Source organism: Carassius gibelio, chromosome A4 (assembly GCF_023724105.1).
Source record: "Carassius gibelio isolate Cgi1373 ecotype wild population from Czech Republic chromosome A4, carGib1.2-hapl.c, whole genome shotgun sequence".
In the NCBI taxonomy this organism is placed as follows: domain Eukaryota; kingdom Metazoa; phylum Chordata; class Actinopteri; order Cypriniformes; family Cyprinidae; genus Carassius; species Carassius gibelio.
The window spans coordinates 1,105,718-1,128,169 of NC_068374.1; the positions used below are offsets into that span (position 1 = coordinate 1,105,718).

Below are 22,452 nucleotides of genomic sequence, written 5' to 3' on the forward strand. Positions count from 1 at the left end.
ATTAGATCCAATCTGAGGTAGTCCATTTTGTTTTCCAGCGAACGAATGTTGGAAAGCAGAATCGAAAGATAAGCAGGTCTGTTTGGTTTGGCTTTTAGCCTTTCGCTGATGCCCGCTCGACTGCCTCGCTTGCTAGGTCTAGCACACCGCTTGCGCCTCATGGTAGATCTCTCTAGAATCGAATCAGGCAACACATTTAACATAAAACGCACATCGTTACTGGGAGCTGGAGTAGCCGCTGCCGTACAGGGCGCCGCCATCTTGTGTGATTAAACAGAGAAAAATCAAACATTAGACCACCTCACTGATTCAGAAATATTTATTTGTGTAACTTCAACATCTTACAAACTAGTTATTAGCAGGGGCATTGTTCTCTAAATAAGTGTTCTTTTTGTATTTGTGCTACAATTGCATTGAACCAGGTCCTTTGATGAGTACGATTTACTGTAAGCCTAGTAAGTGATGGACATACTGCACAGTAAGTAGGTAGATGTCTGAGCCATGTGATTGGGAGTGTCCCAGGGGATTTATAGCTGCCCTTAGTTCATCACTCAGTACATCGCCCATCTCAGGAACAGTGACACATCAGGCAGGCCACTGTCCTCCCAGTCCAAATGTGGTAGGTACAATCCCTGAAAAGACATGTAAAGTGTTTATGTAGGGCAGTGGTTCTCAAACATTTTTACAAGGACCCAGACCACGTTTTGTAACAGACTCCAGAAATACACAATATTAATTCTGAGACTGAGAAACAAGCAGGTTCTGTCCTAATTTTCAGCTTTAAAAAAATGCCGCACCCATGTATGCTGACAGCCTGCTGGTGTGATGTGGATGTAGAAAATGAGTTTATAATACCCTCAGTATCAGGGGTTTAGCCATTTACCCAAATCTAGGCCCTTTTAGAATCTCAATAGGCATGCAGTACAAATTTTGGTTCAATTATACTAAGAACATGTTTGTCTTCCATCCTGCAAAGTTTGGTGAGGCTATGAATAACACTTTAAGATATTAATTCCCAAACATGGTTCTCTGATAGTGTTTTTGATGCTATAAGAATGACAATCTCAAGGACTGACAAAAATATGAATATTTTTACAGGCCTTAGTTTTGGGACCCAAACATAATATAGAAAAACTCTTCATCTGAGATGTTGCTGCAAACACTTTCCTAGATTCTGACTGATTTGACATGGAATGAAGCCTCTATATTCTACGAGACACTAGCAGGAGAAGACCAGGCTTGATTTGGAGGTCCAAACACACCCTTGCCATGAAAAGCAGACCATTGCTATGGACGCGGAACGGACTATTTTCTTTAGCGGAAGCAATACAATCGTTTTTAGAATCAATTAACTCATTTTTAAATCAATATTTTGTGTCAAATTATTTATTTATCTTGTAGGTAGCAATGTAATAAGTGGGATCATGTATAGCGAGGCGGTTGTTATAGCGAATAACAACCCCTTCATGCTGATTTTTCACCAGCAATGACTGCAAACTCACCTGTTGGCCTCTCATCGTGTTCAAATCGTCCCTCACGCTAGTGTTTCTTCTTTTCCTCTGTTTCCATGTCGGTGGCGGCACCAGGCAACTCGCTAACAGCGCCACCTACTGTTGTGGAGTGCGGATTACATGAAAGTTTACTAGCATGTGTGTGGATCTGAAGGCATTTGCGTGTGGATCAGCAAGGCGAAAAATTAGTGCCAAAAGTCACCTGACAGTTTTCGTACTTGTAGAAATTTGTTTTGTAATTGAAGGATTTTGTTTTGTACTTGAAGCTTTTTTTTTAATTGAAGGATTTGTACTTGAAAGATTTTAGTTTGTACTTGGAGGATATTTTTGTCATTGAAGAAATACGTTTCTTTGTATATGAAAAACGTACTGTATTTGTTTGATAGCTACGTTTTTTATTTGCAGAACAGAATGCATTAGTTTGTGAGTGAATTTTTGGGATTTGCAAACCACACTGAGTTTGTTTGTGAATCGTTGGGTGTGAGTAAAACACGTTTTGTGTGTGTGTGAGGTTTTGGGATGATTCTCACTCTATATAAGAGGGCCTGCATGGTTGTCCATCAGAAGCCTGTCAACGTTGAGTTCGTTACTATAGCAACAGTAAAAACTGTCATGTCGTGATAACGAGAAAACAACTTTCGTTATGTCGTTAAAACGAGAAAACAACTTTAGTTATGTCGAGATTACGAGAAAGTTAAAGGTACAATTTGTAAGATATTTGCAGTAAAATATTCAAAAACCACTAGGCTAGTGTTATATATTTTGTCCAGCTGATGACTAACAATATCTCTGATGTTTTCAACTACTTGTAAATTATGAGAAAATTCCCATTTTAAACAGTAACACGGGGCAGTGCAGTCGCCTGTCAATGACAACCGCACGATTTTTATTGTTTTGGTAGTGCGCCCTCTCGTGGCAGGTCCTACAATCTGTACCTTTAAGTCGTTTTAACGAGAAAACAACTTTAGTTATGTTGAGATAACGAGAAAACAAGAAGGAAAAAAGTTATGCATGGCCGCTTAGAACTTCTGTATTTGAGCAACTAGACTAGTGCTAAATTCATGTAGACTATATTTATTAAATGGCCATATGGGCGTTTAGGGGGTTGAACCATGGTATTACATTAATATTATTTTTCTCTTTGCACTGGAATTTAAAAAAGTTTTCTCAATTTTAACCCTGAATGCTAAATAATAATATAAATATTAATTAGAGAATGTTATATTTTATTTGGTCATTCATGGGTGCACATATCATTTAGTTGCAAAAATCTTTTCAACATAATAACTAAATAGAACTGAATGAAAATATAGTACAATTATTTAATTGATTAAAAGTAACACGTAAGGTGTTTGGTCACATGTAACTGCAAAGGGCTATGAGAACTTAGGAATGCTGTTTTTTATCACTCCAAATAATAAAATATTATTGTAAAAGGAAGTCAGTGTAGTTATCAATGCACATAAGTACTAGAAATTGCTGCAAATATAGTGAAACTGCTGACTGTACCGATTAAACCCATTCAAACATGTAGCCATCACAGAGTTGTTTGGAACTATTGAGAGCTTCATGAACCACTTGCCCACATGGCAGGAAGATCAAAGCTTGTTGTAACTTTCTCGATGGCTCTGCATGTAATGTACATATATATTGGTATGCTTTAGAATGCAGCATTTTGAAGTCAAACTTATTTTGAACTTTTTTATGAATGAATGAGGCATTTATGTAGTGCTTTACTGTGTATTGCTGTGCACCCAAAGTGCTTTACAATCATGTGAGGGGGTCTTCTCAAACACCACCAGTGTGCAACATACACCTGGATGATGCGACGGCAGCCACAGTACATTGGCACAAGTGCGCTCAACACACACCAGCTACAGGTGGAGAGGAAAGAGATAGAGCCAATTCTGTGGATGGGATAATTAGGAGACCATGAATCTTCTTCTTCTTCGAATCCGTTGCAATTTCAGATGTCGTTCTGGCGCAGGTCACAGCTGATGGAGTCCGTTCAGCCAGATCCTGGGGGCTGCACTGGGGGGCGTTTTCACACTACAGTAGGTGAGACATTGTCTGAACTGCTCCACAGCTACAAGTGTCGTCTGTCTGGTGGTTCCAAGTTCTCATAAGTGCTTTGCACCTCCCCTGTTCCACTCCTAGTCTGTTGAGGGTCTTCCAGGTTAGCCATGGGAGGTCGTGCCCGCTGGCAAGACGTTCAGTCGGGGTGATTCCTCTCTCCATCCAATCCTGGGCTTGTGTAGTTAGCTGGTTCCAGTCATCTTTCCAAATGTTGGTCCTTGCTATTTCTTTGGTTGTCTGGAGAAGTGGGATTGTCAGCAGGAAACTGGCTCTCGATTTCAAACGGGGTGGGGGTGCTATGTGTCCATGCAGGGGGTGCCTGGTGTCAAACTCCTGTGCTCTCCGCTCGTCTTGGGCGATGATGGATCGTCTGATGTTAGGGGGGGCAATGCCGGCAAGAGCATAGAGGCACGGGACTGACGTTGACTTCATACAACCCGGAATAATGCGGCAGGTGTCGTTGAGGGCTGTGTCAATCAGTTTGGTATGGTGGGAGGATATTTCCAGCTTGAGCATGCATATTCAGCTGTGGAGAAGCACAGGGCTAGGGCAGTTGCGCGGATGGTTGATGGATCGGCACCCCATTTTGAGTTTACCAGTTTACGCAGAATGTTATTGCGAGTGTTGATCTTAGCTTTGGTGTTCTGGAGGTGAGTTTTGAAAGAGAGTGTCCTGTCGAGTGTGACTCCCAGGTACACAGGGTGAGGGTGGTTGGAGAGTTTGTGGCCATCCCATGAGACGCTCAGTTCTTTTTTCGCATCTCGATTTTTGAGATGGAAAATGCATAATTGAGTTTTTGATTGGGTTGGGTTTCAGGTAGTTGTTTTTGTAGTAGGTTGTCATCTCTTGGAGTGCATTTTCCAGAACAGCCTCAATCTTCTGGAAGTTCTGCTGTTGGGTGGTGATGCAGAGATCGTCCGCATAAATAAAACGGCGGCATTGTGAGTGAAGTGGTTGGTCATTAGTGTAGATGTTGAAAAGGAGGGGGGCCAGTACACTGCCTTGTGGTAGGCCGTTCTTTTGGGCTTTCCATTTGCTCTTCTTGTCATTTAATTGGACAAAGAAGCGTCTGTTGTTAAGGAGGCTTTTGATGATTTGGCACAGGTGGAGGTCACCAGTCATGTCAAAAAGTTTCCTAATCATGGTGCGGTGCTGGACTGTATCGTAGGCAGCAGTAAGATCTATGAAAGCTGCTCCAGTGATGAGTTCATACTCAAAGCCATCCTCAATATGTTGGGTGAGGTTCAATAGCTGCCCAGCACAAGAGCAACCAGGGCGGAAACCAGCTTGATCTTTAGTAAGCTTAGAGTCTATAACTGGCATAAGACGTTGGAGTAATAACCTCTCAAAGAGCTTATAGGTGGTGCAAAGGAGTGAAATTGGTCTGTAGCTCTTTGGGGATGATGGATCCTTTCCAGGTTTGAGGATTGCGACTATCTTGGCCTTTCTCCATGCCGGTGGGGTTATTTTCTCTGCCATGCATGAGTTCATCATTTCTAAGAGCCAGGTCTTTGCTTTAGGTCCCAGGTGCTGTATCATTTCTGTCAGTACATCGTCAGTTCCTGCTGCTTTCCCAGGTTTCAGCATATTCATTGCAGCTTCCAGTTCTTGTGGATCGAAAGGCTTTGTAAGTGCACTAGCTGATTGTGAGTGGGCCGGTACCGCTGTCCGGCGGTATTCTCCTGTGGGTCTGCGCCGATTTTGGCTGCGACCATTTGCCACCAGCTGTGCTGCAACTGCGTTTGCTGTGACTGTTGTGAGAGTGGGTGGTGTGGTATGGTCTACGCCGAGGCGGCGGATTGTGGCCCATGCCTTCCTGCTGTTGTTGGTCATGTTGGTATTTTCTAACCGCTCCTTCCAGGCTAGCCTTCGGTCTTCCCCAACTTTGTTCAGCAGGGTCTCTCCGAGTTCTGTGGTGGTGGGGGAGAAAGGGTCCTCATGATATGCCTCGTGGTAAGCTTTCAATAGTTCATTAGATGTTCCCGACAGCCCGGAGATATACTCGGTCTGACATCCTCTTGGTATATGTCGCCTGGCTGACCTTTTCAGCAAGTCTATAAACATGTTGTAGTATTTGTTGTGTGGTGGAATACTGGAGATGGAGTTTTCAATATCCTGTTGGAACGACAGCCAGTCTGCCCTCCGCAGATTAAACCTTCTGCGGAAGGGGACGGTAGTTGCTTGGAGAACAGATTGGATGGTTACAGTGATTGGCCGGTGTTGCGTGTGGGGGATAGGATCCAAGACGGCTTTCACAGCTCTCGATGTTAGTTCACTGCTCACGCAAACAAGATCTGGGTTATATCCTCGTTTCCATCTGGCACTATGGAAAGATTTTGGCAGTTTAGCGTCGTGGATCAGGGTCAGGTGTTTCGACTCAAGCCAGGTTTCGACTTCATCACCATCTTGATTGTTTGCTTCATAACCCCAGAGTGTGATATGAGCATTGAAGTCCCCGATGCTGATGTGATTTACATTTATTCATTTTTAGCTGACGCTTTTATCCAAAGCGACTTACAATTGCTATATATATCAGAGGTTGCACGCCTCTGGAGCAACTAGGGGTTAAGTGTCTTGCTGAGGGACACATTGGTGTCTTACAGTGGATTCGAACCCGGGTCTCCCACACCACAGACGTGTGTCTTATCCACTGAGCTAACACCAGGCTATGGGGGCTATGGGGGGGAACGGGCTATGGGGGGGGGTTTATACACAGATGTGACTTAGACATTCGGGAGGGCAACTGTGATGGTTTCCATTTGCCCTTTAGTGATATGGGTGCAAACCTCTTCGATCGCAAGGTTTGGTCTGCTGAATACAGCTGACCCATACTGTCTTTGTCGGATCTCAGCCACCAGCATCATTGCAAGGATGACCGGTCGGTGTTGTTCAGGGCCGATATGGGTTTCCTGCATGCACACTATATCGAAGCATCTGACTGCTGTTGCTAGTATGTCTGCCTTGCGTCTGGAGAAACCTTCAATATTAAATGAGGCGATTGACAGTGCAGGCCTGAGGGGGGGCGAGTATCTGTTGTGCTTCTGCATCGCCATCTGTTTAATTGCTCAGGTTGGTATACAGATATTGGCCTACTGGCGGTAGTAATATCGGATAGAAACTATCAGATTGTACCAGTCAGCGTTTCCCAGGCTGCACCACAGGGAGGTTTCTGTATGAGCAGCCCGGAGACCATGAATGACAAGGGCCAATGGAGAAAATTTGACCCGGACACTGGGGTTACACCCCTACTCTTTATGAACAGTGCCATGGGATTTTTAATGACTACAGAGAGTCATGACCTTGGTTTCACATCTCATCCAAAGAAAGGTGCTTTTAACGGTATAGTGTCCCCGTCACTATACTGAGGTGTTAGGACGCACACAGCCTACAGAGTGAGCACCCCCTGCTGGCCTCACTAACACCTGTTCTAGCAGCAACCTATTTTTGGTCTCCAATCCCGGTACTGACCAGCTCAACCTTGCTTAGCTTCAGTGGGTATTTCCTTTGTTGTCATGGTTTCATGTAACACCTTTTTTACAGTGCATTAATAGAACCATTTTCTATGGTCTCCTTGAGTATTTTGTGTTCTTATTTGCCAGTGACTTTTGATTTATCCCCACACATTTACATTTTAGCACTTAGAAGACACTTTCATCCAATGTCTCATTAAAGGATAAGTTCAGGCTGTTTCCGGTTTAGTTTAGTTTTTTTCCCCTGCTTTTCATTTTTGGGTTCTTTATGTCACAATCACAGTTTCAGTACTCTGCATTTGTGTTCTTTGCCATATCATGTCTCATGAGTTGTCTTTTAAAACAGTGATTGAGTCTGTGATGAAGTTTGAAAATGGAAAAATAATGAAGAACAAAGTCAAACTCTGCCATTTAATGGACACAGAAGAACTCAGCACAAGTCAGTCATATGCTTGCTTGTATGTGTAGTCTCTCGTCTTCATTCTTCAACTTTAGTCTTAAAAGCAAAAAAATGAATAAATAAAATAATTAATTGAAAACATGGTTTAAAAATGCTTCATAGATTTTAATGTATAAAAAGTAACTTTTCTCTGTATAATAATCAGCTGTTGTTACCTTCCCTGCTTCACGGCTCTTGGTTCTCATCTTGTTGACCTGGGACTCGGCGATGTCAGCGCGCTCATGAGACTCCTCCAGCTCATTCTGCACCTTCCTGTACCTGGACAGGTGAGTGTTGGCCTGCTCCTCCTGTTAGGATTACACAAGATATCCAACCCCTTTCAGAGCATTGCACTCATGTCACTGAGTGTATTGAATAGAAAATGTCAAAGCTACACACTCAAGACCTTTTACATTAGACTTACAGCTTCTTCAGCTTGGCGTTTGTATGCCTTCACTTTCAGCTGCAGCTTGTCTACCAGATCCTGCAGTCGAGTGACATTCTTCTTGTCTTCCTCAGTCTTTGGGTGTAATAATTGTTCATGGTCTTGGTTAAACTATGTATATAATCATGAAAGGGTGTTAAATATTTAATTTGTGTGTAGTTTTACCTGGTAGGTGAGCTCCTTCACTCTCCTTTCATATTTGCGCACTCCTTTCACAGCGTCTGCACCACGTCTCTGTTCAGCTTCAACTTCAGCCTCCAACTCATGCACCTTCAGTAGATAGTTATTGTTATAACTGTGAAATCTCTGCCATGGCCAGTTCATCTAAGGGTTACTCAAACTAGGCGATCTGAACCATTCCCGAGCACCCCCAAAGTTAATTTATTTTGACTAGTGTGATCACTCTGTACCTTATCTGAGCATGGTACACCGAACCATGTCCTGGTCCACTTGAAGAGGTGAGCCAGAGCACGATTCAGTTGGGCTCTGGTCTGATACACATGTACGTAGTGTGGTTGCTAACTGCACCGGAGCACAGGACAGCTACTGTATGTGCACTACTATCATATTTTATACAAAAATATTACTACTTGAAAAGTAGCAGTTTTTAGTTAATTTGAGTATTGAGTAATATAGATTTGTAACAGGCCAGGTCTTCACTTTGTGGATAAACGTTATTTATACTTTGCAGCTATACTCACAATGTCATCTGACTCAATCATTGTATAATTGCACTCTGGCTCATAAAAGACAACCGATTCTAGTATGAGTACACCCTAAGACTGTGTTTAGCCTGTAATTTACCCTGGACTCCAGTTTCTGGAGCTGTTTCTTTCCACCCTTCATGGCCAGATTCTCAGCCTCATCCAGACGGTGCTGCAGGTCTTTGACAGTCACCTCCATGTTCTTCTTCATCCTCTCCAGGTGAGCACTGGTGTCCTGCTCCTTCTTCAGCTCCTCAGACATCATGGCAGCCTTAAATATTAAGACAGATGAAAACAAGCTAACCAATATAGATAGAATTAGCTTCCATGTGTGTTCTCTTTGCTACCACATCCAGCTAAACAAAGTCAAATAACGGTTTAGATTAGAAAAGAGTGACAGAATGCAAACACCCACATCAGTGATGGCCTTCTTGGCTTTCTCCTCTGCATTTCTGGCCTCCTGGACTGCATCGTCCACCTCACCTTGAACCTGGACCAGATCAGTCTCAAGCTTCTTCTTGGAGTTAATAAGACTCGTATTCTGCAGGAATTAAGCAGGTAGTTTAATATTTAACTAATAATTTATCATGTAATCTGAATTTGCTCTTATTATTTAATAATCTTTTTGTACTTGTGAGTGCAGCAGTCCCACACGCTCGCTGGCATCCACCAGCTCCTGCTCCGCCATTTTGCGGCCTCTCTCTGTTTGCTCCAGGCCAGCTCTCAGCTCCTCAATCTCTGCTTGCATTAGGCCATTCCTGCGCTCCACCATGGCCACCTGCTCCTTCATGTCGTCCTGTCCTCTGACAGCTTCATCAAGGTGCAGTTGGGCATCCTGTGGCAATGTTCTTTCTTTGTTAGTTGCACGTTACGCTTCAGTTAATTCATGTATCATATTCATATGATCTAACACTTAAACTACTCTTTCTACAGAGGGATACCTTGAGTTGTCCTTGGACGTTCCTGAGCTGTTTCTGGGCCTCAGCAGCCTGGCGGTTGGCATGACTCAACTGGACCTCCATCTCATTCAGATCTCCCTCCATCTTCTTTTTGACTCTCAGGGCATCATTTCTGCTCCTGACCTCAGAGTCCAGAGTGCTCTGCATGGAATCCAACACTCTTTGGCTGTTCCTCTTGATCTGTTCCATCTCCTCATCCTTCTCAGCCAGCTTCCTGTCGATCTCGCTCTTCACCTGGTTCAGCTCCAGCTGCACACGGAGAATCTTGGACTCTTCATGCTCCAGGGTGCCCTGCAAGTAGAACAAGGAAATAATTTACATAAGTTTTAAACTTGTGAAATTGTACTATATGCGTCCGGAGTTATGGGAGTATATTTGAGATGGTTTAAGAAGAAATAACATTCATTTAAGGTTTTGAACCACTGCATATACAATGTTTAAATATTATTCAAAGGACTGGTGTGATGTTAGTGTTGTAGCAAAGTAAAGGCACCTCGGCTTCTTCTAGTGCAGTCTGGATCTCTGATTTCTCAGATTCCACAGTCTTCTTGGCTTTCTCTAACTCATGAATGCTCTTTCCAGTCTCTCCAAGCTGCTCAGAGAGGTCAGAAATCTCCTCTGAAAGTATTTTAAAAAATCAACTGTACATCATTTTCTGTTTTTGAAGACATACGTTTTTTTTTTTTTTAATCTTTGCTGTAAAAATAAGGGTCATTTACGTTGCAGATTCTTGTTCTCCCTCTTCAAGGTCTCGAGGTGGTCAAGAGCTTCCTCATAGGAGTTCTTCATTTTGAAAAGCTCAGTGCTGAGAGAACGAGCTTCTTTCTGAGCAGCTTCTAGTTCAGCCTGGCTTTCCTCATACTTCTGTTTCCACTCTGCTAGGACCTGGGGAAAAAGGTAATCATTGTTAATTAGCCAAGTCCATGGTTCAAGTTTTTTTTTTGAGGATTATCCACGTCATTCTCACCTTGTCAAAGTTTCTCTGCTTCTTGTCAAGGTTGGCAGCCAATGCATTTGCCCTCTCCCCGTCAATCATGAGGTCCTCCACTTCACTCTGCAGCCTCTGTTTGGTCTTTTCCAGAGAGGCACACTTGGAGTTCACTGCCTCAATGGATTCTTCAGCATCCTGCAGACGCTGTGCCAGCTTTTTCCTGAAGAAAGTGGAATTAAATGATGAAATCTTACTGATATTAAATGTAGGGTAGTTAAGACTTTTCATTGCTGGATTTACTTGGATTCCTCAAGCTCTTCAGTGCGTTGGATGGCATCAGTCTCATATTTGGCTCTCCACTGGGCCACCTCACTGTTGGCCTTAGACATTCCACGCTGGAGTTCAGCTTTGGCCTCTTGCTCCTCCTCATACTGCTCTCTGAGCAAATCACAGTCATGGCGGGCAGACTGAACTGCATGGGCCAGAGCGTTCTTGGCCTGTAAGGCGACACATATGGGATTTTAAACACTCTACTATCTACACAACGGCCTGGATAAAATAAAATAAAAACACACATTACAAAGTAATATTTGCAACTCTACCTTGACTTCTTCCTCAACATGTCTTTTGAGATCCTCAATTTGCTGAGTAAAAGCCTGTTTTCCTCTAGTTAACTGTGAAACAAGTGCTTCTTTCTCTTCCAGCTGACGGCTAAATTCACCTTAGAAACAGGTTACAGATATTAGCATGAAATATAACAACAGAATATTTAACTCAGTTTTGTTTTAAGATTTTTTACATGTAGCTTACTCTCTTACCATTTTCAGTCTGAAGTCTTGCTCGTTGTGCATTCATGTCATTCAACTGGCGACTATTTTCATCACTTTTGGCCTTTATTTCACTCAGCTGGTCTTCAAGAGTACGGCACATCTTCTCTAAATTACCCTAAACAGATTAGAGATTATATGAATATGTTTGCATAGATGATTATGTACTTCTTAATGATCATCTAGTGCAGTGCTTCCCAAATCTGTCCTGGAGGACCCCCTGCCCTGCACCTTTTCTATGTCTCCCTTATCTTACACACCTGATTCCACTCATCAGCTCATTAGTAGAGACCGCAAGAACTAAGTCGGGTGTGTCTGATTAGGGAGACATACAAAATGTGCAGGGCAGGGGGTCCTCCAGGACAGATTTGGGAAGCACTGATCTAGTGACATTACCTTTGCTTTAGCCACAGCCTCCATGTTGCTTGACAAATCATCGATCTCCATCTTGTATTCACTCTTCTCCTTCTCCAGCTTCTGCTTGACCCGCTGGAGGTTGTCGATCTGTTCTCCGAGTTCAGCAACACTGTCTGCCTGCTTCTTTCGGAGAGCTGCAGCTGTAGCTTCATGTTGCAAGGTGGACTCCTCCAGATCACGACGCATCTTCTGGAATTCGGCTTCACGCTTCTTGTTCATCTCAATCTGAGCAGCAGTGGCACCACCAGCTTCCTCAAGCCTCTCGCTGATCTCTTCAAGTTCCCTGGAAAGATCAGCTCTCTGCTTCTCCACTTTGGCACGAGCAGATCGCTCTGCCTCAATTTCCTCTTCCAGCTCCTCGATACGGGCCTGAATGGAAAAAAAAGATTCTTTACTGATATTTGTATTGTGGATTTTTCCAGCTATGCATCCACTTCACCATTTCACATCAGAAAGATTAGAGCTACTGTTACCTGAAGTTCTTTGATCTTCTTCTGAAGCTGTGCTCCCAAAGACTGTTCATCCTCAATCTTGCTGAGAAACTGACTTATCTCAAAATCCTTCCTGTTTTCAAAGTAATGTTGTGTTAAATGTGTCAAATACATATACTGGGTAATTGTGTAAAGTTCAAAATCTGGTTGTCGCTCACTTTTTGATCTTCTCATCTGATTGCTGTTTTTCATTCTCGAGGTCCATGATGGACTCCTGGGCCAGTTTCAGATCACCCTCAAGCTTCCTTTTGACTCTCTCAAGGTCCATACGAAGCTTCTTCTCTTGCTCCAATGAGCCCTCAAGCTATTGTTACAGAAACTGGAACATTAAAATCTGGTATAGAGTAATACATTTGATTTCTTATTGATTCACGGTCTTATTCTTATGCCAAACATCTTACATCGTCCACTTGCTGCTCAAGCTTGGTCTTAGCTTTAGTCAGAGTGTTGACTTTGTCTTCCTCTGCCTGAAGGTCATCAAGAGTCTGCTGGTGTGCCTCTTGGAGGGCTTTCTTCTCTTTTGTCAGCTTGGCAATGCTCTCGTCTTGAGAGGCCATCTCCTCTGTCAGGTTTTTGACCTAAATGGAAACATTGATAATAGGTTTCATTATCAAGAGCCTGAATCCCAATCTGCAGTGTATATGAAGAGTTTGGTTCCAAAACGCTATAAATCCATTTTGATTAATTTGAGTACAAATGTGTTTTCTTTACCAAGAAAGTGGCAAGCTGAAAACCACTATTTTCTGTTTCAAACTTTCACAAAGCATCTTTAGTTTATAATAACTTTACAAAATTTTATCCAGATTTATAAAATTAATAAATATATTATCTTTTTTTTGTTTTTGATTTTCAAAATGAATGCATTGAAACAATATGAAAGTTATTTACACAACAAAACAATTTGATCCACATATGACAGCCTCTGAATTTTGTCAATACTAATCCTATATATAGGATACATTCAAAAATACATTCATCAGTCATCGCTCCCAAAATGAATTCAACGGGTCATCTTGTTTGCTATAAATTAATTACGACAATAAACTAGAACATTTCTTCACGAACAGCAATATCACAATAGACCACAGACATTGCAAGATAAAATTTCCCTTACATTCAGCTTCCAAAAGTGCATTCATCTTTGTCATGTTACATTAATTTAGCTGACTAGTGCTATACGCTGTATTGACAAAATCATAAATGCCATTTATAAAAACACTTACACCGACTGATAATCTAATGCGATTCATCTAATGAACTCGATATTGTGTAGCTTGTCAGTGATCTACGGCTCTGTCTATTAAATGCCGCTCCGTCTTAAAGCAGAAGCACGTGATGGAGATTTACCCGTACTATTAATCACAGAATCGACTTTACTGATGGCAATCATGCAGCCCTTGATTGTTGATCACAAAGTACAAAGTAGATGAGGAAAACTAGGATGCTGGGTGTATTCAAAGCGCCGACATTACTGTCTAGAGTGTGTGGAATGGTGTGCTGTGGTTGGTGGAGTGGATTCATCGCATTCTGCAGAAAAGGGAGACCGCTGTTTGTCGTGGTTTGGAAAAAAGGGGAAAAAACATAACATCGATATTGCATTTTCCATCAAATTAAAAATTGCCTTATCAATACCGACCAATTAAATACTGATTTTGTAAGAAACAAAAAAAAAAAAAAAAAAAAAGATGTTTATCGGGTTTTGGAAAAAATCTCTTCATATACATATAAGTATAAATATAATATGCACACACACACACACACACACACACACTTATAAATACTGACTTTATTCTCTGTTGCATGTTTTTCCTTCTCCACTTTTGCCAAGGTGAGCTCCAGGTCATCAATGTCTTTTTTCAGCTCAGAGCATTCGTCCTCCAGTTTCCTCTTCTTGGCAGTCAGTTCAGCATTGATTTCCTCCTCATCCTCCAGTCTCTCGTTTGTCTCTTTGAGTTTGCCCTCGAGCTGGATCTTGCTTTTGATGAGCCCTTCGCATCTCTCCTCAGCATCAGAGAGGCTTTCAGATTCCTGTTCATTGACATGGATATAGTTAATCACTTATGTTTAGGGATGCATGAAATATTGGCCACCATATCGGTATCAGCTGATAAACTTGAATTTTTCTGTTATCGTTATTAAACTTATATTAGAATATGGCCGATATCTTAGTGCCGATAAAGCAATATTTTCTGCAGACACTTCAGATGTGCACTGTTCACCATAATGGTTTTTAATTGCTTGAAATATTATTCAAATCCCTTTGAAAAGCAAAATGTGTAGGGCAAGTCTGTCATATTATAATGGGATCATTAGCTATTTTAAAATATTGGAATCTTTGTTTGCCCGCATTTTAGCGCGTTGTTAAGGAAAGAGCGCATTCACAATGGATCCACACATAATTAGCAGAGTTAAGTTCGCTTGTGCATTTACAGTCTTTTGTACAAATGTACGTTGTAATATTGTGGTTTTTTTTATACATAAAAGTCAAATTTTTCTCATATAGAATGCATTTGATTAAGCTATATAGACGGTAGTGATGCGCGGGTCAGCTTTTTATCCAACCCACGGGTCCCGCTTTTCTGAAATTATCTGGCCTGCCCCGCGCATCGGGGACATCACGGAAGTTACGTTGCTGCTTAGACCTTTGTATTGTAACCTCATCAAAGAACCTAATCAAATATATTCAATATAGGCTATAGGGAATTACACTAGTGATGGTTCGTACGTGAACGAATATTTTAGGTGAACGAATCGTTCTCGTTCACCGAATCCATTGACTCATATATCTCGTTCACTGAACTTCCTCCCTCCACAGCAACTAGGGTTGCCACCCGTCCCTTAAAATACGGAATCGTCCCGTATTTGACTCGTCCTATTCTGTCCCTGATTGGGTAATACTCGCTGCCATCGTTGGATTGATTGGTTTGTTTCAGGTTCATGGCCAATCAGAGACAGAGGAGGGCGGGGTCTCTTGGCAGAGTGTCGATTTGTTAGAATGGCAGAGGCTGCTCCGGATACCCCTCCGCCTACAGCGCTGAAACGAAAGCGGATGCAAAAGTACCTCTTCATTGTTTGTTCATGTTAGTTAAGTGCATTAACTAATATTAACAAGATTTTAATAAAGAATTATTAAATGTGGAAATGAACATGAACAAAGGTGAACAATTGCCATATAAGTGAAGTTCATTATTAGTTAATATTATTTAATGTAGTTAACTAATGAACTTTATTTTAAAGTGTTAGCGATTTGTTTATTACGGTTAAGGTGTATTTGACTTTTTTTATATTGTGTATTTGCGCACACATTAACAGAGCGTATTCTCTCAGACACGACGAGAGATGAATCTCATTATATGTTGTATATATAATTTATTTCTTCAATGTTTCTCTTGTCTGTGCATAAAATAAAGCTGCTCTTTTGCTTCATTGATAAAGTTTTACTGAAATGTAAACATTTTATTTAGGCTATAGGCCTATAACTAATTGTAGGCTATAACAGACCTGTTTTAAGTCTATTTTTTTGTTTTCATCACAGGTCACAGCGTGTCAGTTATGCATTTATGTGCTATGAAATTGTTGCCAAGCAAATTAATTATTATATTCATTTAATAATAAAAGTAACCTAATAATGCTAGACAGAAAATAGCAGGCTTACATTAATTGTAAATGACAAATACTCTCAATAATGACAATATTTAATGATTTTGACAATATCTCTGGCTGTAGTCCTCACACGATTATCGTCTTTCAACACACTCCATCGTCTTAATGTCCCCCCCACCACCCTGTCCATTACACCACTGTCCATGACACGATTGTTTTTTTTTTTTACACATAAGTACTGTTGTCCGTTAACTTGTTTCCATTATTGAAGCATAATTTTTACTTTTAAGGCTGGTTTGATTTATTTTGAATTCTTTAATGCCTTTTAATGGTAAATCTTTATTGGTAAGAGGCTTTAAAAAATTATGTAAAATGTGGATTTAGACTTATCGGCCAACATATCGATTTTCGTATCGGCCAAAATTTTCATATCAGTGCATCCCTTCTTATGTTCATAGCTGCAGGATCCATATTGAGATAAATAAGAGCTGAAATACTCACAGAAGTTACTTGCTGTAGAAGATCGTGTTTCTCCTGAACAAGTGACACCATTTTCTCCTCAAGCTCCTTCTTTTTAGCTAATGCCTTTGTTAAATCTTCTTTCATTTTCTCAAAGTTCTCCTTCATTGATGCCATTTCTTTTTCACTCTCTGCACTCTTCAGAAGAGGCTTGATCTTGAAGTACACCTTCATCCATGGCCAATGTTTGACATTCATGAATGAGCGGATGTTGTATTGGATGGAATAAATTGCCTCCCTGTGAAAATTGTAATCAGTAAACCAGCCTTTATCACACTGTGCAACTAAACAGTTGTGTTTCAGACATTATTGTAAGTACCTCCTCTCTGTCATTTTGACATACTCCTTCCTCATGACATATCCTCGGGCCAAAGCCTGAGTCATGGTAACCAGACTTGATAGTTTTTCATCTCTCATCTCCTCAAGAGTACCCAACAGACCAGCTTTAAAGAACACCTACAAGAACATTTGTAATATATTAGTGGTGTAGGGTTGAAGAAGCCAATAAGTGCTTTTCAGAGTAGATGTGACCTTGGATATGGCCCTAATAATAACTGAGATTGGCTGTTCCAGTAATTCCAGTGGAGAAAAACATATATTATGACCTATACTATAGTATAGAATGACATTTGGGAGAATTCTGTCCTTTCTCATTTGATGTAACAGTTTGAGGTGGCATGACAGTGTCCGGTACACAAAGTGGAGTACATATAAAAATGTTTTGTGTAATCTGGTGTGGAATAAGTCTTGACTGACACAAAGCCTAGACTTGAACACCTATTCAAAAGCTTCAGGCCTTCCTTCTTCATACTGATGCAGGGCAATTGGAAGGAAGAATTCTCTACAATGTCATTGTGTTGTAGCAGAGTAAAAAATGAGAAGGAAAGAGTTGAAATAGTTTTGTCCACATGGTGTTCTTGCTGAAAAGCTCACCTTGGTGTGTCCAAATTTGTATTGGTTGTGGTCAATATCAATAGAGCCCAAGAGTTTCTCTGTAGCCTTTTTGTTGTCAATGAACTGTCCCTCAGGGATGACAGCAGCATTTAATACTTTGTATCTAGAGGACATTTACGGGAAAGTAGTATTCTTGTGTAATATGTTAGGAGGTGAAGATTAGGTAATACATCATCTCTAAGTAAGAAGTTGCAAAAAGATGTCATTACCTCTGCTTGAAGTCACCGTAGTGGATTCTGCTGGGGAAACCCTTCGTGCAGATTCTGATGCCCTCCAGCACACCATTACACCTGAGCTGGTGGATAACCAGGAAGTTCTCCATCAGACCTGAAAAGCAAATGTTCTTAAGGTTCAGTTTTTTTGTTTTTTTTTAACCGTGATCTACTTGAGTCTTCAAGGATCAAGGTTACCTGGAGTCTTGGTTTCATTAGGAATCAAGCAGCGCACAAAGTGAGGGTGAGTGCTCCTTAGGTTAGACATCAGTTTACCCAAGTTCTCCTGTGGAAAGTTTGTGATTAATATAATCTGTAATGGTGAAAAATTCACAAACTTCAATTAGAGAGAGAATCTGTTTACCCTAAAAACTGCAGACACCGTCTGGAAGGAACCACCCTTCTTCTTGCCTCCTTTCTTTGCACCTCCCTCTGCTTTATATCAGTGACAGAGGTTTTTTTTGTTAATCTTGTGTTGCTGTCCATTAAGCCCTTCAATAATCTCTATTTGCGTCTTGTTGATTCTAACTATTCTCTTGCATAGACATACTTCATATTTTAAAACGCCAAAGTCTGTGATCACATAGTTTGTTGCGCTCTGATGACCTCATTCTTTATTCTTAGTTTTGTCTTGGACATAATTCAAACACAAAGGAATTGAGGAAATGCAAATGTTTGTACCTTCTGGCACAGCGAGATACAGCAAGGCCAGCACTTTGAGTGCTGACTTTTGGTAAAGTTGGACGACAGAGTCGTTCAGTGGATCCTTGTTCTTCTCCAACCAGCCAGTAATGTTGTAGTCCACAGTGCCGGCGTAGTGCACCAGAGAGAAGTGGGCCTCTGCCTTCCCTTTCCCAGGCTTGGGCTTCTCGAAAGCTGAACATTTTCCCAGATGCTGGTCATGCAGCTTGTTTTTGAAGCTTGAGTCTGTAGCCTTTGGGAACATGCACTCCTCTTCAAGAATGGAGAAGATGCCCATTGGCTGTTGAAGAAATATTCCCACTCAAGTACAGGCACCGTGAGATTGTTATTTTAATTTACTGAATATCCTCTTACCTTCTCAATGAGCTCAATGCAGGTAGCCAAGTCCATACCAAAGTCAATGAACGCCCATTCAATGCCTTCTTTCTTGTACTCCTCTTGCTCCAGAACAAACATGGTGTGGTTGAAGAACTGTTGCAGTTTCTCATTTGTGAAGTTAATGCAAAGCTGCTCCAAGCTGTTATACTGATAATTCAACAGAAGCAATTATTGCAACTGACGGGTTATCTTGTATGTCTTGATCCTTTCAGAGACATTAATGACTGATACTCACATCAAAGATCTCAAATCCAGCGATGTCCAGCACACCGATGTAGTACTCTCTAGGATTCGTCGTGTTCAACATCTCATTGATACGGACGACCATCCACAAGAACATTTTCTCATAGACAGACTTGCAGAGTGCAGAGACTGCATTGTTCACCTGACAGATTCAAAGGTCAATGCATTATTATCCTTACTTCTCACGATGACTATGTCTGAGATATTTCTCACTGTATCCACAAGTGAAATGTGTCGATGAAGTCTTCACCTGTGGTACTGTCTGGCCTTTGGTCACCATCTCATTCCCGACCTTCACTCTGGGGTAACACAGAGCTTTCAGCATGTCAGAGGAGTTGATGCCCATGAGGTAGGCGATTTTATCAGCCGCTAAGGAAGCAGAGTTTTATGCATTATTGTTGCTAATTAAGTGACCGTTTATATATGTTCATTTGTTCTAGAATTTGATCTCACCCTCATTGCCGTCAGGTTCGGCCTGCTCCTCTCTCTGCTTCTGTTTGAACTTCATGGCCCCATGATGCATCACTGCACCTGTCAGCTTGTAGATACTGATCTTCTCATCAGCATTGAAGCCCAGAATGTCAATGGCACTCTGTTTTTACACAGACCAAATAAATCATAATGTTTATCGGAGTACTTTATACTGTGTCATGCAGTATTCAGTTAAAGCTTGTGTTTTTCTGATGTTTACTTGCTCAGAAATCTTGCAAAAAATCTAAAATACTACTACTACTTATAATATTGCAGCTGTCCACATACATCTGTGGCAATGAACTCCTCCACATCATCGATGCTCTTGACAGTGATTTCACCCTGGCTGATCATCGGATAGTCGTAAGGGTTGGTGGTGATGAGCAGGGCCTCTGTAAAGAATTGATGTGCAGAATGTTTCCAGTGCTCTCAAACATAGAAATAACTGAAACACACAATCCTGTAGATTTCTCACCGAGCAGCTCTGGCTTGTGTCCAGTCATGAGCTGGTAGAAGATGTGGTAACTCCTCTCAGCAGACAGCTGGAATGTTACCCTTGACTTTTCTAGCAGATCTTTACAAGAAGAGTGTGGTAAAAGGACATTGTTTTCAATTGAGCAACCCACATCTTAGACTCCAAATAAAATGTTTGTCTTAAAACAGTGTTGACTCACAAGTTTCAATATCTGCTTTGGCCAGTTTACCAGTGCCCGAAAAGTGAATCCTGATGAATTTACCCTAGATTGAAATCATTGATAAAAGGTCAACTGTTTGTGATTGACAATTTATGATGTTATTAATGATGATTCATAGGTGCAACCTACAAAACGAGAGGAGTTGTCGTTCCTTATAGTCTTGGCGTTACCATAAGCCTCCAGCAGAGGGTTGGCTGCAATGATCTGGTCCTCTAGTGATCCCTAGATGTAATTGTAGCACAGTGGGCAGTCATGAGGTGAATCACAAACACTGTCCTCAATAACGTTGTCTAGAATAGATACTCACTAACCTGCATTTTTCCAGGGCCAGAGTCTGTCTTCTTTGGACCAGCCATCGCAACAGTTGCAAAGTACTGAATGACACGTTTTGTGTTCACAGTCTTTCCTGCTCCAGATTCTCCACTGGAGATTTATATGAGAGCATCATTTAGTCATAAATCTTTTACTGATTTACAATTATAACAAAAAAAGCTTCAGGTTTAATTCGATTCAGCAGAAGAATATTTACTCACGTAATCAGGACAGACTGGTTCTCACGATCTGAAATTAAACCGTGAAATATTAACAGGATATATAAAATAGGTAGCACTCTAAATTAACTTGAAGCTATTAAGTGTTTGTTTGTTTTTTTGCCATTATTATTAGATCAAAACGCTATATCCTAAAGTTAACATTTCCGTTATTTATTCATGTAAGTACAAATAGAAGATAAAATAATGCAAAATAATGGTTTTTATGAAACACTTACTAACTGAACATTCATTTGAAATGTACTACTCAGTTTCCTCAGCTTAAAAACCTCATTTAGGTACCGTTTATTAAGAAGTTGCTAACTAAGGATAAAAAAACATCAGTCACCTTTGATGTAAAGATACTATTTGGAGTTAATTCAGCTTTTCGATGAACTCCTTTCATAGATCAACAGCAATTTATATACAATGTATTATAGGCTAACACTTCATGCTAGTTATTATAAAGTGTATTTTTCATTGTCTCTTTAACTGTTATATGTTGACACTGCTGGAATCCACTCACCAGTGAGCATGAACTGGTAGGCGTTGTCAGAGATGGAGAAGATGTGAGGTGGGGCTTCAATCCTCTTTTTGCCTCTGTATCCAGCCACAACAACTGCGTCGTACACTGGGAGCCATTTGTATGGATTGACAGTGGCACAGAACAAACCAGAGTAGGTCTGAAATGGAGATCGTCCAGTTTTACAATGTTGCTGCCCTATTCCAGGAATAAATTATGATTTACTTACATAGATCATCCATGCTGCATAACGCTCTTTGAGGTTAAACAGCACAGAAGGCTCATTGAGGTGGGTCATCATGGCCATGTCCTCCATTTTGTCAAATTTGGGAGGATTCCTTGGGAAGATTTGATCTTCTTTTACGGTGACAGTCTGTAATGTACTTTTTTTTAGACATTTTGTACACATATTTCTACATTATTTCTACACTATTAAGACTTTGAGCTTTGAAGACTCAAGCACAGTCACATATGAAATATAATTTTTTTGATACTTACTTTCCCACAGTCAGTTTTGACAGTAGCTTTGCCAGCCTCTATACTAACAAGAGTACCTTTCAAGTACATCTCAGCTGGATCTGTCACAAAGAATGCTGTTTTGGCATCGAATTGAGCAGTCTGAGCCTCGAGTCTCTCTCTTTCTGGCTTCCGGAGGTAAATGGCCGCCGGGCCGAAACACTCCATTTCACCATCTCCCATGATTGTACTTCACTGTGGAGCACAACTGACATCACCATGCTGATATACTTCATTAGATTCACTTTTTGATTGTCATTGTCTAACTTTCAACTCTAACTCTCCTAATACATTCCAATCAGTTAAACCAAACAGATCATATTGTCACCATCAGTTGGGAAGTTCTTTACCTTGTATTAATCTCAGATGGAAATTGCAGCTGTCAAGTCCAGGATTCTGAAAAATTAAAATTATATACTATAGACTATATACTAATTTTTAATATATATATATATATATATATATATATATATATATATATATATATATATATAATTCTAGATAGATAGACAGACATATAGATAGACATAGATAGATAGATAGATAGATAGATAGATAGATAGACTGATAGACATACATATAGATAGATAGATAGATATATAGATAGATAGATAGATAGATAGATAGATAGATAAAGACACTGTTTTCCAAATGAATGTTGTTCAGTGCTTTGACGCAATGTATTTTTCTTTAAAGCACTATATAAATAAAGGTGATTGATTGATTGATTGATAGATAGATAGACAGACTGATAGACATACATATAGATAGATAGATAGATAGATAGATAGATAGACTGATAGACTGATAGATAGATAGATAGATAGACTGATAGA

At 40.7% G+C, this 22,452-nt stretch overlaps 1 protein-coding gene across 1 annotated transcript; it reads right to left on the reverse strand.

Moving 5' to 3' along the window:
• Positions 1-7,454: 7,454 nt before the first annotated feature.
• On the reverse strand, positions 7,455-22,071 carry LOC127966774 (myosin heavy chain, fast skeletal muscle). The gene is made up of 40 exons (XM_052568019.1): positions 21,967-22,071; positions 21,599-21,811; positions 21,330-21,473; positions 21,104-21,260; positions 20,581-20,608; positions 20,359-20,470; positions 20,177-20,269; positions 20,027-20,090; positions 19,828-19,926; positions 19,641-19,744; positions 19,335-19,473; positions 19,132-19,250; positions 18,874-19,023; positions 18,615-18,785; positions 18,240-18,540; positions 17,923-17,993; positions 17,757-17,844; positions 17,556-17,673; positions 17,326-17,449; positions 16,712-16,848; positions 16,375-16,630; positions 14,056-14,298; positions 12,672-12,848; positions 12,429-12,574; positions 12,253-12,343; positions 11,759-12,148; positions 11,354-11,480; positions 11,138-11,256; positions 10,836-11,032; positions 10,572-10,755; positions 10,324-10,489; positions 10,098-10,222; positions 9,587-9,895; positions 9,277-9,480; positions 9,061-9,186; positions 8,746-8,916; positions 8,107-8,211; positions 7,921-8,016; positions 7,673-7,804; positions 7,455-7,553 (listed from the first exon to the last, which is right to left on the reverse strand). Exons 2-40 carry the CDS (start codon positions 21,797-21,799, stop codon positions 7,536-7,538), a joined length of 5,802 nt encoding a protein of 1,933 aa, XP_052423979.1. The 5' UTR covers positions 21,800-21,811; positions 21,967-22,071; the 3' UTR covers positions 7,455-7,535.
• Positions 22,072-22,452: the final 381 nt, after the last annotated feature.

Excerpts from the sequence above, each read along its gene's own strand:
- LOC127966774 (XM_052568019.1), bottom strand. The coding sequence starts at position 21,799 with ATGGGAGATGGTGAAATGGAGTGTTTCGGCCCGGCGGCCATTTACCTC. Across the intron at positions 17,845-17,922 it reads CGGTGTCTGCAGTTTTTAGG|GAGAACTTGGGTAAACTGAT; the intron begins GTAAACAGATTC and ends AACTTTCCACAG. Across the intron at positions 8,017-8,106 it reads TGAAGGAGCTCACCTACCAG|ACTGAGGAAGACAAGAAGAA; the intron begins GTAAAACTACAC and ends TTACACCCAAAG.